General features: G+C 35.5%; 2 protein-coding genes across 3 annotated transcripts; one reads left to right on the top strand and one right to left on the bottom strand.

Moving 5' to 3' along the window:
• Positions 1-6,886: 6,886 nt before the first annotated feature.
• Positions 6,887-9,885, top strand: LOC133689340 (guanine nucleotide-binding protein subunit gamma 3). Of its 2 annotated transcripts, none has more exons than XM_062109168.1 (5): positions 6,887-7,664; positions 8,673-8,725; positions 8,836-8,880; positions 8,994-9,035; positions 9,386-9,885. In XM_062109168.1, the coding sequence occupies exons 1-5, from the start codon at positions 7,515-7,517 to the stop codon at positions 9,732-9,734; spliced, it is 639 nt and encodes a 212-aa protein (XP_061965152.1). In that variant the 5' UTR covers positions 6,887-7,514; the 3' UTR covers positions 9,735-9,885. The 2 variants fall into 2 exon arrangements, with proteins under 2 accessions (XP_061965152.1, XP_061965151.1); XM_062109167.1 differs by having other exon boundaries at positions 6,890-7,664; positions 8,991-9,035.
• Positions 9,886-10,848: 963 nt separating this feature from the next.
• Positions 10,849-14,553, bottom strand: LOC133689339 (subtilisin-like protease SBT1.8). The gene is made up of 2 exons (XM_062109166.1): positions 12,804-14,553; positions 10,849-11,756 (listed from the first exon to the last, which is right to left on the bottom strand). The coding sequence occupies exons 1-2, from the start codon at positions 14,443-14,445 to the stop codon at positions 11,092-11,094; spliced, it is 2,307 nt and encodes a 768-aa protein (XP_061965150.1). The 5' UTR covers positions 14,446-14,553; the 3' UTR covers positions 10,849-11,091.
• Positions 14,554-14,563: the final 10 nt, after the last annotated feature.

The raw sequence follows: 14,563 nt of genomic DNA, 5'->3' as shown, positions 1-14,563 counted from the left end.
CAATTTTTTTATTTTTTATTTTTTCATGTTTTATAATAAGATTCCCTTACATTTTATTCAAATAATTATCTGATTATGACGTTGTTTTTAAATAATATTAGTGTTTTTTATGATAATATTAATAATTATTTTATGAATAATTACATATTTATGAACTTAATAGCATAATTTTCTAAAACATTTACTTATAAATATTCAATGCAAATGAAATATTTATTTATTTATATATTTTTAATACATTCATGTCAAAATTATCATTTCATGATTTTTTTATTAAAATTATCTTTCATGCTTATGATAAATTTTTATTCAAAATACAATACTTTCAATAAAAGAGAAATTTTTTTGTCGAAAAAAGAAAAGGAAAGCATAAATAAGAGAAGAGAGTTTTGATTAAAGAGATACATCTTTTGCTGCTTAGTTTAAATTATTAATTTTGTTTTTGAATATTTATTTTAATTGTCTTAAGTTCTTATGTAACAAACCATATAGCTAAAACAATATGCTTTTTCTTGGGAAAAAATACATTTTTTATGAAATCATTATATTGTTTTATAGAATTTAAACTAAACAATTATATTGTAATTTAGACTAAACAATTATATTGTTTTATAGAATTTAAATCATTACTTTTTTATGACAAATCATTTTTATTGTAATATAATTAAATAAATAATATTCAAAAAATACATTGCAACGCGAGATAAAATATTTGTATAAACATCTATCTTTTACTCATTATAATGAAGATTGGCCTTTTACTTTAACCTTTAATTGGTGTTAATAATTTTTTTATATTTTATTGGTTTATATATTTTAAATTTATGTTATTAAATTCTTGTATCAACTTTTTTATTCTTAATGAAGATGCTAAAAAACATGTTTACAACATATGTTCATTCTTCACTTGATATGTATATATATTTCAAGTATAAGTTTCTTAATTCTCAGCAAAATCAGAAATTAAGTGCAGTTCTACAGAAGAATATAATAACCCTTTTCACAATATAGTAACCTTATCTCTTGTGTTAACTACGCTTCTAAAAATAGATAGCATTAAACTTTTGATAATGATCAAATTTGGTGAGTTTAAAATTTTGTATTCTAAGAAACATGATCTCTATTCCTCTTTTAATTTTGGTATGGTTGGTTTATGATATGTTTGTTTTGCATAAAATATTTTAAATACATAATATTTTTTAATATTTAGCTTGAAAAATATTTTCTCGTAACTAAAATATTTTTCAATGATAATGATAATGATGATGAGATAGAAGTGATAATGGTTAAAGTGAAGATGATGGAGGAGGGAGAGAAGATGGTGGTGGTGGTGGTGGTTGAGATAGTAATAAGATGATGGTGATGGTGGAGGAGGAGGAGGTGATGATGAGATGGTCATGGTAATTATTGAAATAGTTAAATAATATTTCATGAATCTTCATGAATTAAAAATATTTTTCAGTAAATAAATTAAATTTAAAAATTTATTGATCAACTTTATGTGTGTGTGTCTGTATTTGTTGTTTTTTATGATGATATGTTTTTATATTAAAATAACTTTAAAAAATTTAAAAATCAGATTTTAATTTTATTTTCATCTCCAACATACTTAAAAGAAAACACTATTAAATTTGTCCCTTTCTTATAGATGTACTAAATGCTTCCCTGGTTGTGTACTAGAAATTTAGAACACCGCCATTGGACGTTGGCGGCACATACAATACATATACCTCATTTAGTCATTTTCTACATGTCTCCGGAAACTTCCGGGAGGAATTGTCGAAATAATTTCCTCTTTTGATATTAAATATTTATGGACCGTAGCCGAATCTTATTACATTTATTTATTTTTGTATTTTTCCAGGACATATTTTAACACTCTCCTTCTGGCTTTGATTTTAATTTGGGAAAAAAAAAAATGCATCCCAGAATCCATCATACAGTGCAATTCATTCTCCTAACAGACAATGGGAAGTGCTCAAGGTGCAGCCGGAAAGTAAAGCACGTGACATGTTATTATTATGTTTCAGAAATATTTTAAAAAATATATTTTCAAATCATATTATTAATATAATAATATAAAAAAACAACTTTGAAAAAACAAGAACGATTGCTCCTTTTGGCCAAACACCACCTTACCCCACCCTGGTCGCGTTAACTTTGGACAGCTAACCTGTTCTTACCACTGACACGTCACTTCACTTTCTTCTCTTGTCCTAAGAAAATTTAACCGTGTGGTAATCCTGTGGAAAAGATCAGGAACACGTTATCGACTTGTCGTCTCAGTGTCGGACCCACAACACTCCCTCCCGGATTTGGGGATCCCACGATTGGGGTGGGTCCCATTTTATATTGGGAAGAATGATCACGCTTCTCGAGTGCGCGTGGTTCTCAAGGCAACAAGTCCAGAAAACTGAAGGGCATGGGATAAATGGTAATGGCAGGTTGAAATTGAGACCCGCACGGAAGGGCCAGTTAAGTTTGGATGAACGAGATTATGGAGGAGACCTTTAAAAATTGATTTCCTTCATTTGTTGGAATTGGTAACTGGAATTAGCGCATGATAAACTTACATCTTATGTGTTAATTAAAGATATGTTTGTTTGCATAAGATATTTTTTGATAAATTTATAAATTTAATTTACCTATAAAAATATTTTCAAATTATATAATTCAATAAAATATTTATGAAACGTAATTAATTCATAAAGCAATCCAACTATTTCAATTATTGTTACTGCCGCTACTCGATGTTGCGGCAATAATGAAAGAAGAAGAACACATTTTGATGTGTTCTTTTGTAAAATAGCCTAAACTTATAAAATAAAGTGTCACCTAGTATTATAGTCATTATAATTCCTAACTGATCTTCAAAAATTTATATTAAAGGACAAGTTATGCATAAAAAATGATGTTATCACCTCTGAAACATGTTACCTAAAATTGGATGCATTGTTGTCTTATCTTAATTGTTTAATAATATGTTATGTTATACCACTGTGGTTTATTTACAGGGTGATGGTGAGTTTATCACAATGGATTAAACTCTGATTAAAAGTTAAAATCTAATCATTTTAAAGTTCGACTGGTTTTGTCACTCTCGATTACTTGATGAACTAACAACACTAAGTTGATTACCCTAAATCACAGCTCAAGCTCAAGTTATGTCTATCAATGAGCTTATATTGGTCTCATTAAACGTAGCACAAGTCTCAAGGAAGGTTTTTGAAAGGAAACTCGATGAAATTCACTTAACTTATGCTACCTCAATACTTATAACTCAGTGTTAGTAAATATTAAACTTAAAACTGTTATTTTTTTTTAGAAAAACATGTTACTTCTCTCAACATTAGAAGCAACAACTTGTTGTGAATTCATTTACTTCAAACATTGAAAGTAATTTACAAAATATTTTTTTTATTATCTCGAGAAAACCAATGATAGATTTTTAAGATTTTGAATATGTCAGTTTAATGGGCCTTTTTAATTTTACACAAGTTTTAATGGACTTGACAAACTAGTTATTAATTCCAAGTATGCATGCATAAATACATTTTTTAAAATAAAACAAGATTAAAAACTTTTTTTAAAGTTTTAGATTTTTATACTAAGACAAGTATTTTTATTGAATGCCAAAAAATATGTAAAAACAATATTCTTTTGTAAGAAAAAAATTGTAATGATAAGAATATGAAAAAATAATATATTTTTTTAAGACTTGGCCATAATGCTCACAAAATATTTTTTTTTTATTTTTTTATTTTCTTGAACATGAGTAAACTTAACTAAAACCCATCAAACCTATAAATATAGCCCAAAACAAACTAACCCAAACTTATTAGACAAAGGAAAAACCTAAGCCCATCCCCTTATACATTAAGTCCAAAACACTAGCCCACATACAAACACAGCCCATATGTCAGTAACCCATCATACACAGCCCAGGCCATACAAACCCAATGAAGACCAGGCAAGCCCACACGCACTACAAGCCCAAATCCACCCAAGACTCAATGTTTCCTTTTGCCCAAACCTGTTCTTGCCTTCATGCAGTAAACAGAGACAAGGATGAAACACTGTCATTAGAAGACAGTTCCTAAGCATGCAAAGGCACAAAAAAAAAAAAAAAAAACTTTCGTACCCAAACACCCTCTAGTCCCGTGACTTGAACACAAATCTTCATGATATACGAATGTTCTTGTAGCAACCAAACCGTGAGCAAACAAGAGGAAAAGAGAAGAGAAAGTGTTTCCAATTATCATTTGGTTGTTTTGGGAAAGCTATATCTTAAATTAAAGAAAGATTATGAACATACATAATATACAAGCTATTTAAAAAAAAAATCAATTAAAAGTTTTTAATCCTAACATAATCTAAGTTGTGTTAAATTAAATCGTTATATTCTAGCATGAGAGTATAAATAATATCTGTCATTTATAAGTTAGATGTTGAGTGCAAAGATAACATAAAAGGTGCTCAACCAAAAAAACTTGTTGATTTAAGCTATATCGATCTTTTTTACTGTAAGTTTACTGTTATCACAAAAATAAATGTATTCAATGGTTATATAGATGCAACACATGCCTCAAAATATATTTGAGGCTTGCAATTCATTACTCCTGAAAGCCCATGAAAAATAAATAATTTGTCAAAAGTTGTTTCTCATGCATATTGGAGTGTCTTGATTGGACATCCATGAAATCGAAACAAGAATAATTCAAACTTGAGAACAAGCTCTCTCTAACTTGAAAAGACCGATACAAAAGGATTTTATGAGAATTTATTTATTTTCTTAGTTATTTTTATTCTTATTTAGTCAAGAAAAATATTTTCTTTTATTTTATTTTTATTTTTATTTTTTGGTATTTAGTTTAGGAAATCAAATATTGTACTTGGTGATTTTATTTTTTCTATTTAATTTAGGAATCCTTAGAATAACTCTATGATTGTTTATTAGAATTTTTTCCTCTACAAAATAGACCTAGAACTAATAAGTGTTTGATAGTGTTGTAGCTTATAATTTTAGTTGCATTTTGAAAATGCATTTCACTTGAACAAATGTATATGAACTCACTCCTTGAAACTTTTAAAATTGAATTTACTGTGATCCTTCGCCCAATTTAAGGGCAGACCGTAACATGGGAAAATTAAATAAGACTGTGTTTGAAAATAACGAGACTGCGAAAACCAAAATCAAACATAAGGGAGCAGATCACAGAAGTGTCCTCTATCTATATCAAAACGGTATATATTTGAATTATTTTAATATATTAATATTAAAAATAAATTTATAAATTAAAAATACTTTGAAAAATAAAAAAATCTCTGCTACCTCAGTTTGTCTTGTTCGTTGAGTGCTTCCTTCAAAGAAGAGGAACATCCCATCTCTTCATTTCTTTTGAAAAAGGTAACTTCAATAGGTAGACGCTCCCTCCATATCGGCGGATTTACCCTCACGGTGATTATTCCTTTTTCCCTGTCTCAAAATCAGAGCTGGTTCATGCTTGGAAAATGGCGAACCCCAGAATCTTGCTAGTTTCTCCCTTTACCATCTCTTGGTCCTCACAAGTTCATCCCCGTCAGTTTCATTCCCTTGAAATTGAAGACATTTAATTTAAACCCATTTTTATGAATTACACACCATAATGTTTTGTTTTATTGAGTTGAACTCAGCTTTGCTTTCCTCATATTGAGTTTTTCTTATAAAGATATATTCATTACGACTAATTTATCCACAAGTTCCTTGATACAATCTCACTTAAAATATTATTTGAATCTCGTGTATATAAGTAATGTTTAGTGTCCACGTCATGTAGTTAATATTATTTATGTTTTAAGTATCAGAATAAACAATTCTTAATTATTTTTCTAAATTATGGAAAACAATTAATTAGTCAAATACATATATGGGACTAAATCAAATTAAAAAAGAACAAAATATACTCTTTTCATAGTCATATAATATTACTTAAAGAAGTGGTTTCTATGAATTCCATTCTATCGGAAGTTTTTGAACCTATTCGAGAGTGTAGTTATGGTTATTTTTTAAAGTGATTTTCGTGTCGAAATACATTAAAATAATATATTTTTTTATTTTTTAAAAATTATTTTTGAGATCAGCTTATTAAAACGATGCACAACACAAAAAAAAAATTGAATTTTTGGGTGTCAATGATGCTATTTCACAAAAATAAAATAAAATTAAATCATAAATCATAAAAAACTACAGGCCATTAAATTGGTGAAGCTAGTGATAACTCCCATGCCAATTGCATGATTGTAAGACTTACAATGTTTCTTGTAATATATTCTTTTTAGATTTTTTATTCAATATAGCAATTTATTGATTTTACGGTAATCTAAACTTACAAATAGATGCAGCTGATGAAGTCCTGGGGACAAATTCGCAAGAATTTAAAGATTGGAGACTGGATTGTTAGTTACTGTATACATTGGGGATTGATCCGTAGATAAAATCTCAGTCCGCCCTTCGCTCCCTAGTCCCTCCTCCACCCATTACACAAAACGATGATGCTACTTGCTCTCCTGGAAAACCCTTTTATCTCTCCTACGCAGCCATCACGTGTCATCTCAGGTACTGAGCTACACATCGTGCTTTTCGCCTCTCCCTCTGCACATCCACCTCCACTTCCAGCGACACTCTCTCAGACCAAAAAAAAAAAAATGCAGACGCACGAGAGAGAAGAAAAACTTTGTCTTTGTACTTACTTATCTTTTACAATAGAAGTGTAGTGAAAGGAAAAGAAGAGCGCACACACAGAAGTAGCTGTAATTTTTTATTTTTTATGAAAAAAGAAAGAAAGGATCAAAGCACTTACTAGCTAGTTACTGGAGGGTGAAGTGGGGCGGGCCAAGATGGGTTCGTACACGACTTGTTTGCAGGCTTTTCCACGGCCGACTTTACCATTATTACCATGCATAAAGCCAGTGTCTTCAGAAGATCACCATCAGATATAAATACAGACGCATAGATCTCTCTCTCACACGCACAGTCTCTCTGTGAAAATAATAAATCACTCTCAATCTATCAATCTATATGGTGCAACTATTATACACACGTACACACACATTCATTCACTCTCGTGTACCAACTCTGCTCTTATTAAATTGTTACAGTCTCTTGCTTGCCCGCTTCTTTTCTTTTCTGGGTATTGTAATTATCCTTGTCAGGTTACGTAATTACTGCCTACCTAGCTCTGTCTCTGTCTCCCCTCCCTCCCTTTCCACTCAACTTTCTTTTTTTTTCTCTTGCTAGTACTCTTACTGCATTCACACCTAACATTGCTTGCCCGCTTCTTGTTTGTCCCTTGCTATGTTTCCATTTCCCAGTGCTATACTATTACCTGGTGTTTTTTCTTTGGTACTCGTTAACCAATAGTACCATACTTGTTTTCTCTCCATTTGCATTTCTTGCTTCATTCTTCTTCTTCTTCTTCTGTCTAGTTGCTAGTTTCTTGAGATTTAAGTGTTAAAACAAGAGGTTACAAGGAGTCATGGCTCCTGCTACGACGGGTGGCTCTTCCTCTGTACCATCATTGCCGCCGCCTTGTCCAAAGTCACCGCCGGAGTATCCGGATTTGTATGGAAAGCGAAGGGAAATGGCTAAAGTGCAGATGCTTGAGAGAGAGATTGGTTTCTTAGAGGTGGGCTTTAAATTTGTTATCATTCTGTGTTCTCCCCCTAACTGGCATGTCGAGGTTTGGTTTCTTTAGTTTCTTATATGCTAAATCTTAGTGGATATGAGAAGTTGAGGTGATAATATCATAACAATCAAATAGAGGAGAAACTAGAAAGGGGAGTTGAAACAAGCTTAACAAGCGTTTTATTGGTTTGCTGCAGTGCAAGAAATTCTCATCAACAATGGAAAATTAGGCTGAAACTTCCTTTGTATTGTTAGCTTATAGTGTGAGTGGAATTTTTGGAGGTACGATCCTTCTAGTTGCGAACACTCAATTTAAACATGATAAAGAACCTACTACTGCAGGTAGCAGAAGGATGAAAATTGGGTATTTTTTGGTTGGTTGTTTTATCCCAGATGCACGAGGACCTAGCTGACTGATATCTTGTGAAGGCATCTTACGGAAATTGTTGATGGGTTATTATTGTTCAATAATTATATATAAAAAAAAGATTTGTCATTGTTGCTGGCTTTGCCAAACCTGAAACTGGAAGCAATTTTCCTTCTTGAATTATATTAACTGTTCATCCAGTAGCTTTGGACGTTCTGTATTCTGCTGACTATTTGCACTGCCAACCTATCAGACTGAGTTGTGTATTTAGTACCTGTTTGTTTGTTTCAACCCAAACCACGATGGACCTAGTTAGTAGTCTTAGAAGTGATTATAGCTGGTTATTTCCTGTTTTAGATATTTTCTTCAACAGTGCTATATGTATGAAAGTTTTAGTTTTGAATCTTAGCCTGGTCTAACTGGGCATCCTCATAAGAGGTTTCAGTGATGATATCATCTGTTATATGGTAGAAGATAAGCAGTCATTAATATCTGTAGCTGCTCCCTACCGGCCAATTTATTTCATGAAGTTTGTGTGGAGATTGATTAATTGGATGGGAAAAAAAAATCTTCTCTGATAAGCTTTTATTCTCTCTTTTATACAATGAAAGAATATTGAGTTGGCAATTTCAATTTGAGCAGGAGGAACTAAAATCTCTTCAAGGTCTCCAGCCTGCATCTAGATGCTGCAAGGAGTACGTCAGTTTTACAATTACATGGCATAGCTTCAAGTGTTCCAAAATATATATGCACAAGTTATAGATTCTGTTCAATTATCGGCTAATTGGAATATATTTTTTTGCAGGGTCACTGACTTTGTTGTGGCAAACTCAGATCCTTTGATTCCTACGTAAGAACAGTATCATCTGTTAAACTTTGCTTTCTGGTTTTGAAGAGGAATAATAGCTTTATGTATCTCTCTTTTCATTTTCTTTCTTCTGTTTTTTTCATTTTAACCAGAAGTCGGAAGAAACGAAGGTCTTGTCTATTCTGGAAGTGGCTATGGTATTGTTTCCTCGTCCAATTTTCTTATGTTTCTGTATAGAACTCTATTCAATCCCAGTAATTGGTGTTTGCAAAATATTCATTCTGGATTCTTTTGGTTCTTGATGTTCCATGAAACTCTTTATTTTGAGAATTTAGACGACTTTAACTCTTGTAATTAATGTGTTTAACGTTCTATTATGAACTTAGTGGCATATAAGTTATGCCATCATAGCATACTGCAAAATGCAGTTAAGAAGACAAGCCTAGAGCCTTCAATCCATTTTTGTTACATAAATGACCAACAAATTTCTCTTCCCTGCATGACCTGACTCTTTCACAAATAACGCGATTTCCTTTGTCGTTTGCAGTGGTATACGCTGTTTTAACCTATCATGGATCTGTTGCTGCTGTTCTTCGGGATGCTCTCTTCATCTAGAATGTCCGAGCTGCTGTGAGTGTAATCCACGTAACTGCTGTTCCTGCATCAGCTGCCCAACTCTAAAGTGGCGATGCTGCTGCTGCTGTCGTCTTCCTAGATCCCATTGCTGTAGAAAGATCTCATGCAACAGGAACTGCTGCTGCACTTGTCAATTGCCTTCATGCCCAGATTGCTCTTGTTGCAGTTGGACATGCTCTTGTCCCAAATGTCCAAAGGTACCCCCCCTTTGTTGCAACTGTAAAAAGGCTTGCTGTAATCCGTGTTGTTTATTCTTCTAGCATTTCAGTGTGCAGTATTTTAAGGAAGCTTTTATCTACAACATGCCATTCTATTTCTCCATATAGTATCAATGGTGGGAACTTTTTTATTTTTTGGTTTCTTGAACTGGCCTTGGCTAGGTCTATAATGCAGTTAAGAAAGTTCCATCTATGCTAAGGAGCTGTCCATTCAATTATGTATTAGGCTGCATCACCACACTTGACAAACAAGCCCCAAAGGAAACTTAAAACCACAAATAATAGTATAGTAATCTAGACACTGATTGGATTTTTTTTCGGGCCTGAATTGGTTTGGCTATATTCGTAGAAGACTGATGTTCTCGTATTTGTGGTCTTATCACAGTCAGAGGTTTGTTGTTTGTTTGCTTAAGGCTTTGTCAAGAGCTTGCTGCTATGTGCAAGGGATATGCTCTTTTTTCACCTCCATCACAGCCCTTGTTCAAGAACTTGTTAATCTTTGAGTTGAAAAGAGACTTGGTGATTATTATCGATACACGCATAATTCAAAATCACTGGACCTACTACTTGCTAATTATTGATGCGAAATAATTGAACTGGGTGGCCTTATTCTGGCTGAGTTATGGTCGTTACTGGCCATAAGACTATACTCTCTGCAGAACTGTAAACTACAGGGCACAGGTGCTGTCTTGTCATTCAGTTCTCTAAATGAATCATAGTGACTATTCAACATGATGCCTTTGCCAGTGCTTCTTTTGTCAATAAATAGTACCCACTAAGGCAGGCTGCTTGTCTGAGCAGAGTGGAAGGCTTTACCAACCATATAATTTAGAGAATCAAATGGCGCTGGTTTAGAAGGCCCCTTTACATTGCTTCTGAAACTGTGTCAGAGCAATGAATTTGCTACGAAAGCTAGCCCTAGACGGACATACAGTTTCTGAATATTTTATCTAGTAAGCTACGAAAGCTACTATAAATTGCCAGGTATGCTCAAACTATCCATGATCAATATTTTCCTTCGGCTACACAAGCCCCTTCTCTTCTTTTTGCCCTTTCCCTAAATCGGCCAACATTCGGCTGGTCAAAACCTGCCACCCCCATAGAAAGGTCAACAAGTTACAGGAAGATAAGACTTTTTTTAGTCCATGGTTCGATGTTATGTTATAAGGTCGATCTTGAATTTGTATCCATTCAAATAGTATTACATTAGGTTCTCGAGCACGCGGTTAATTAAAATCAAACTTTTACCAGCCCTATTCATCTATAACAATACCATAAATCATATCCCAGCTCTGGCTTCTCCCTGTTTGGCAGCTCTCTCAAGCAAAGTTGTGATTAGGCCCATCAACAGAAAACCCATATTCATCTATAACAAATAAGAAACCTGAAGAAGAAAAGCTCACAACTGCGTCCATGAAAATGCAACTGGGCTCCTAACTTGGTGTTGAGCATTTCTCCACACGATTGCACCAAATTCAGATCTACCAGTGAGGCTGGCACCTTTCCTTGCCACAAAAGTCACTGTGTATCTAAGCTTGTCCCCAACATTTTTAAAAACAAGCTTAGAAGGCTTCACTGTCACCTGCACCGCTTGCGGCCCAGTCACGGCTACTTCATAAATGGAGCCAGCAGCGCCCACATTTGTCAATTCTCGGGTGTACCTTACAACCCTATTGTTGGTAAACACCACTGAGAACGACGGATAGTTGAGATTACCAGGGTTGTTGAATTTCCTCGAACAAGTGATGTTTGGGCGCTTGACAATGGCTTGGACATGTTCAATGGTGTAGTCCAGAGAGCACAAGAATGCTACGTATTCATCTGTTGAGATATCATACACGAGGCCCGGCGAGAGGGCTTTCTGTGGGTCTACTTGACCAGACCCATGAGCCCATGGGTTTGAAAGTGCACCACCTGCAGCGTCCTGGAGCGGGGAGTTGGTGTTGTCACTAACATAGGCAGTGGTCATGAGAGCAGATTTAATTGCACTTGGGCTCCATGTTGGGTGGGCTGCTTTCAGCAATGCAGCTACACCACTTATGTGTGGGCATGACATAGATGTACCTACAATGACAAGTATACATGATGTTATGCGTAGCAACAGAAGCCTGTTGGGTGACTTACTCACTAGCCTAGTGTTGCTTACTTAGCAAGTGTCTATTTGCGAGTTTTAAGATGTTTTTTTTTTAAAAAAAAATATTAATTTTTTTTTAAAATTTAATTTTCACATATAAAATATATCAAAACAGGTTCAACTCAAACAAACGATAACGAGTTGAAACAAGTTCAACTCAAACGATAATGGGTCTGTTTGGATGTTTGGAAGTGTGGTTGCCGTTATTTTTCAAAGGATTTTTTATGTTGAAATACATTAAAATAATATTTTTTTAAAAAAAATTATTTATAAGAGAAGCACATCAAAACAATTCAAATCATAAAAAATTAATTTTTAACAAAAAAAAAAAATTAAATTTACTAAAAACAGAGGTTAACTAGAAACGCTCTCAATAAGTTGACGAAAAGCAGGTTCGACTCCAATATCAAAGTGCATCCTCTCGGGGAGACTCACAGAAAAGAAATAGAATAGGTTGGTTAATCATAAAACCAATTAACCTTATGCTAAAAAAGCAGGAGGACCACAGACACCACATTGACCCCTAGGCTACCATCTTTTATTGACTAGTGCTAGCTCCAATGAAGCCAGATATATAAACAAATTGGCAGTGGAAGAGTTGATAAGAGTATGTGATCTGTCTAGTTCCACTTTCACCAAGGCTTTGATTGTGTAATAATATTTTTGTGCCTGTCATTGTCAACACCCGAACCCAGTTTCGCCGATTGCCATTGTTATTTACCACCACCCACCAAGATTTATTAGCACAAACAAACCAGCTCCCAGCCGTGATTAATCCATTTACTAAACTACAGACTCCACTAATCATGTATTTACCTCCACTCCAAAGCAAGCAAACTTGGCATGCTGAACCTAACCTAACCTAAATAAGATATTACTCCTAGGTTAATAACAATAAACACAGACACACAAGGAAAACAAATAGTACGATGATGACCGTTACCAGATTAGCAAATGAGAGGGAGTGAGTAGAGCACCTGACATGATATTGAACTGAGTTTTTCTAGTGTCGGTCTCTAGTCCAGTGGGTCCAATTGTCTCTGACCAAGCAGCCAATATATTGACTCCAGGCCCAATCAAATCCGGCTTCAATATCTCCCTTGTCACCAAATTTGGCCCTCTTGAACTAAATGCTGCTACAACTGGTGAAGGCCTTACATCCAAAACTGTCCCACCAAAACTCAAAACAGCCGTTGGATTTGGATCGCTCTTAACATACTCTCGAATCACATCCCCAACTTTCCTCCCCACCGCCACAGCCGGCAACAAGTGACTGTCCGCCACCAATTCTTCCCCACTCTCCGCCGTGTTGGCCAATATCATCCCAACCCCACCTGCATCCCTCACGACCGCACCCTTTTCGACACGTGGATTAATCCCCCTGTCACAAATCACCACCTTACCACGGACTAACTGCGGTTCAAGTGAGCCGGGCATACACAAATTGCATGTGCTATTGCTTCCCTTCTTATAAACCAAACCCACCGGTTTTTTCCCCATTCCTGCTCCGCTATACAAAGAAACACCAGCGAACCGTTTCTTATTTCCCATTACAGCATAAGCGGGAAAATCCCGGTCCAAAGTTCCAGCACCAACGGTCATGATCCAAGGAGCCACATTTGCGAGTGAAGCTATATTAGGCCCACTGTTACCAGCCGAGCAAGACACGAAGATGCCTCTCTCCATCGCCGTAAAAGCACCGATTGCAATCGTATCGCGATAATAAGGAGCCGATCCGCCACCAAGAGAAAGGGACATGACATCCACGCCATCTTCAATTGCCCTATCCATTCCTGCCAGAATGTCTGAACCAAAACAACCAGATGTCCAGCAAACCTTGTAAGAAGCAACACGCGCGCGGGTGGCCATTCCACGCGCCGTGCCGCTAGCATACCCAAGTAAACTCGCATTAGCCACTTGAGACCCGGCGGCTGTGCTTGCAGTGTGAGTGCCGTGCCCGTCTTGGTCACGCGGAGATTCGATCTCTTTAGGCTTTTTAAAGAAACCTCTACCACCAGATGCCATATGGTATCCCTTTGAAAAATATCGAGCGCCTATCAGCTTCTTGTTGCAGAGTTTGGGGCTGAAATCAGGGCCAGACTCACATTCTCCCTTCCATCGAGTCGGGATCTCAGGCATTCCCGAATCATAAAAAGACTTCGATTCGGGCCAGATCCCAGTATCAAGAACACCTACAATAACATCATTTGATGATTGATTAATGCCCATGGCGTGATGTCCATCTAAGAGTCCTAAGTCAGTATTAAGGCCCAAAAAAGCAGGAGTGCGAGTGGTGTGGAGGGAGTAAAGAGTGTCTTCGTAAACATCGACGACAGATTGAGATTGTTTCAAGAATTCAACTTCTTCTTCACTGAGGGAGGCAGCAAAGCCGTCAAATGCATTGGTGTAAGTGTAGAGGAGGGAGTCAGGAGTTGAAGTAACGGATTGGAGGCTTGCAGTGTACCAGTCATGGTGGGTTGGGAAGGAGTCTGGTTTTGTGTTGTGTTTCATGTGAACTATGTAGGTTTGTTTCGCGGTGGTGGAGATGGATAGGGAGAGGGACAGGAGGAGGGGGAGGACAGCGAGCGGCCAAATCCCGGCCATAGAGGAGGAACCCATGATGGCTGTGATGGTCAGAGTGAACAGGATAAATTTTAAAAGGAGAAGAGAAAGTGGGAAAAGATGGGCTTGCAGTACAGGCAGCCACTGTCACGGAGATTATAGGACCAGTGTCGGT

This window comes from Populus nigra, chromosome 3, assembly GCF_951802175.1.
Source record: "Populus nigra chromosome 3, ddPopNigr1.1, whole genome shotgun sequence".
Lineage (NCBI taxonomy): Eukaryota > Viridiplantae > Streptophyta > Magnoliopsida > Malpighiales > Salicaceae > Populus > Populus nigra.
This window is presented reverse-complemented; position numbering and strand designations above follow the sequence as displayed.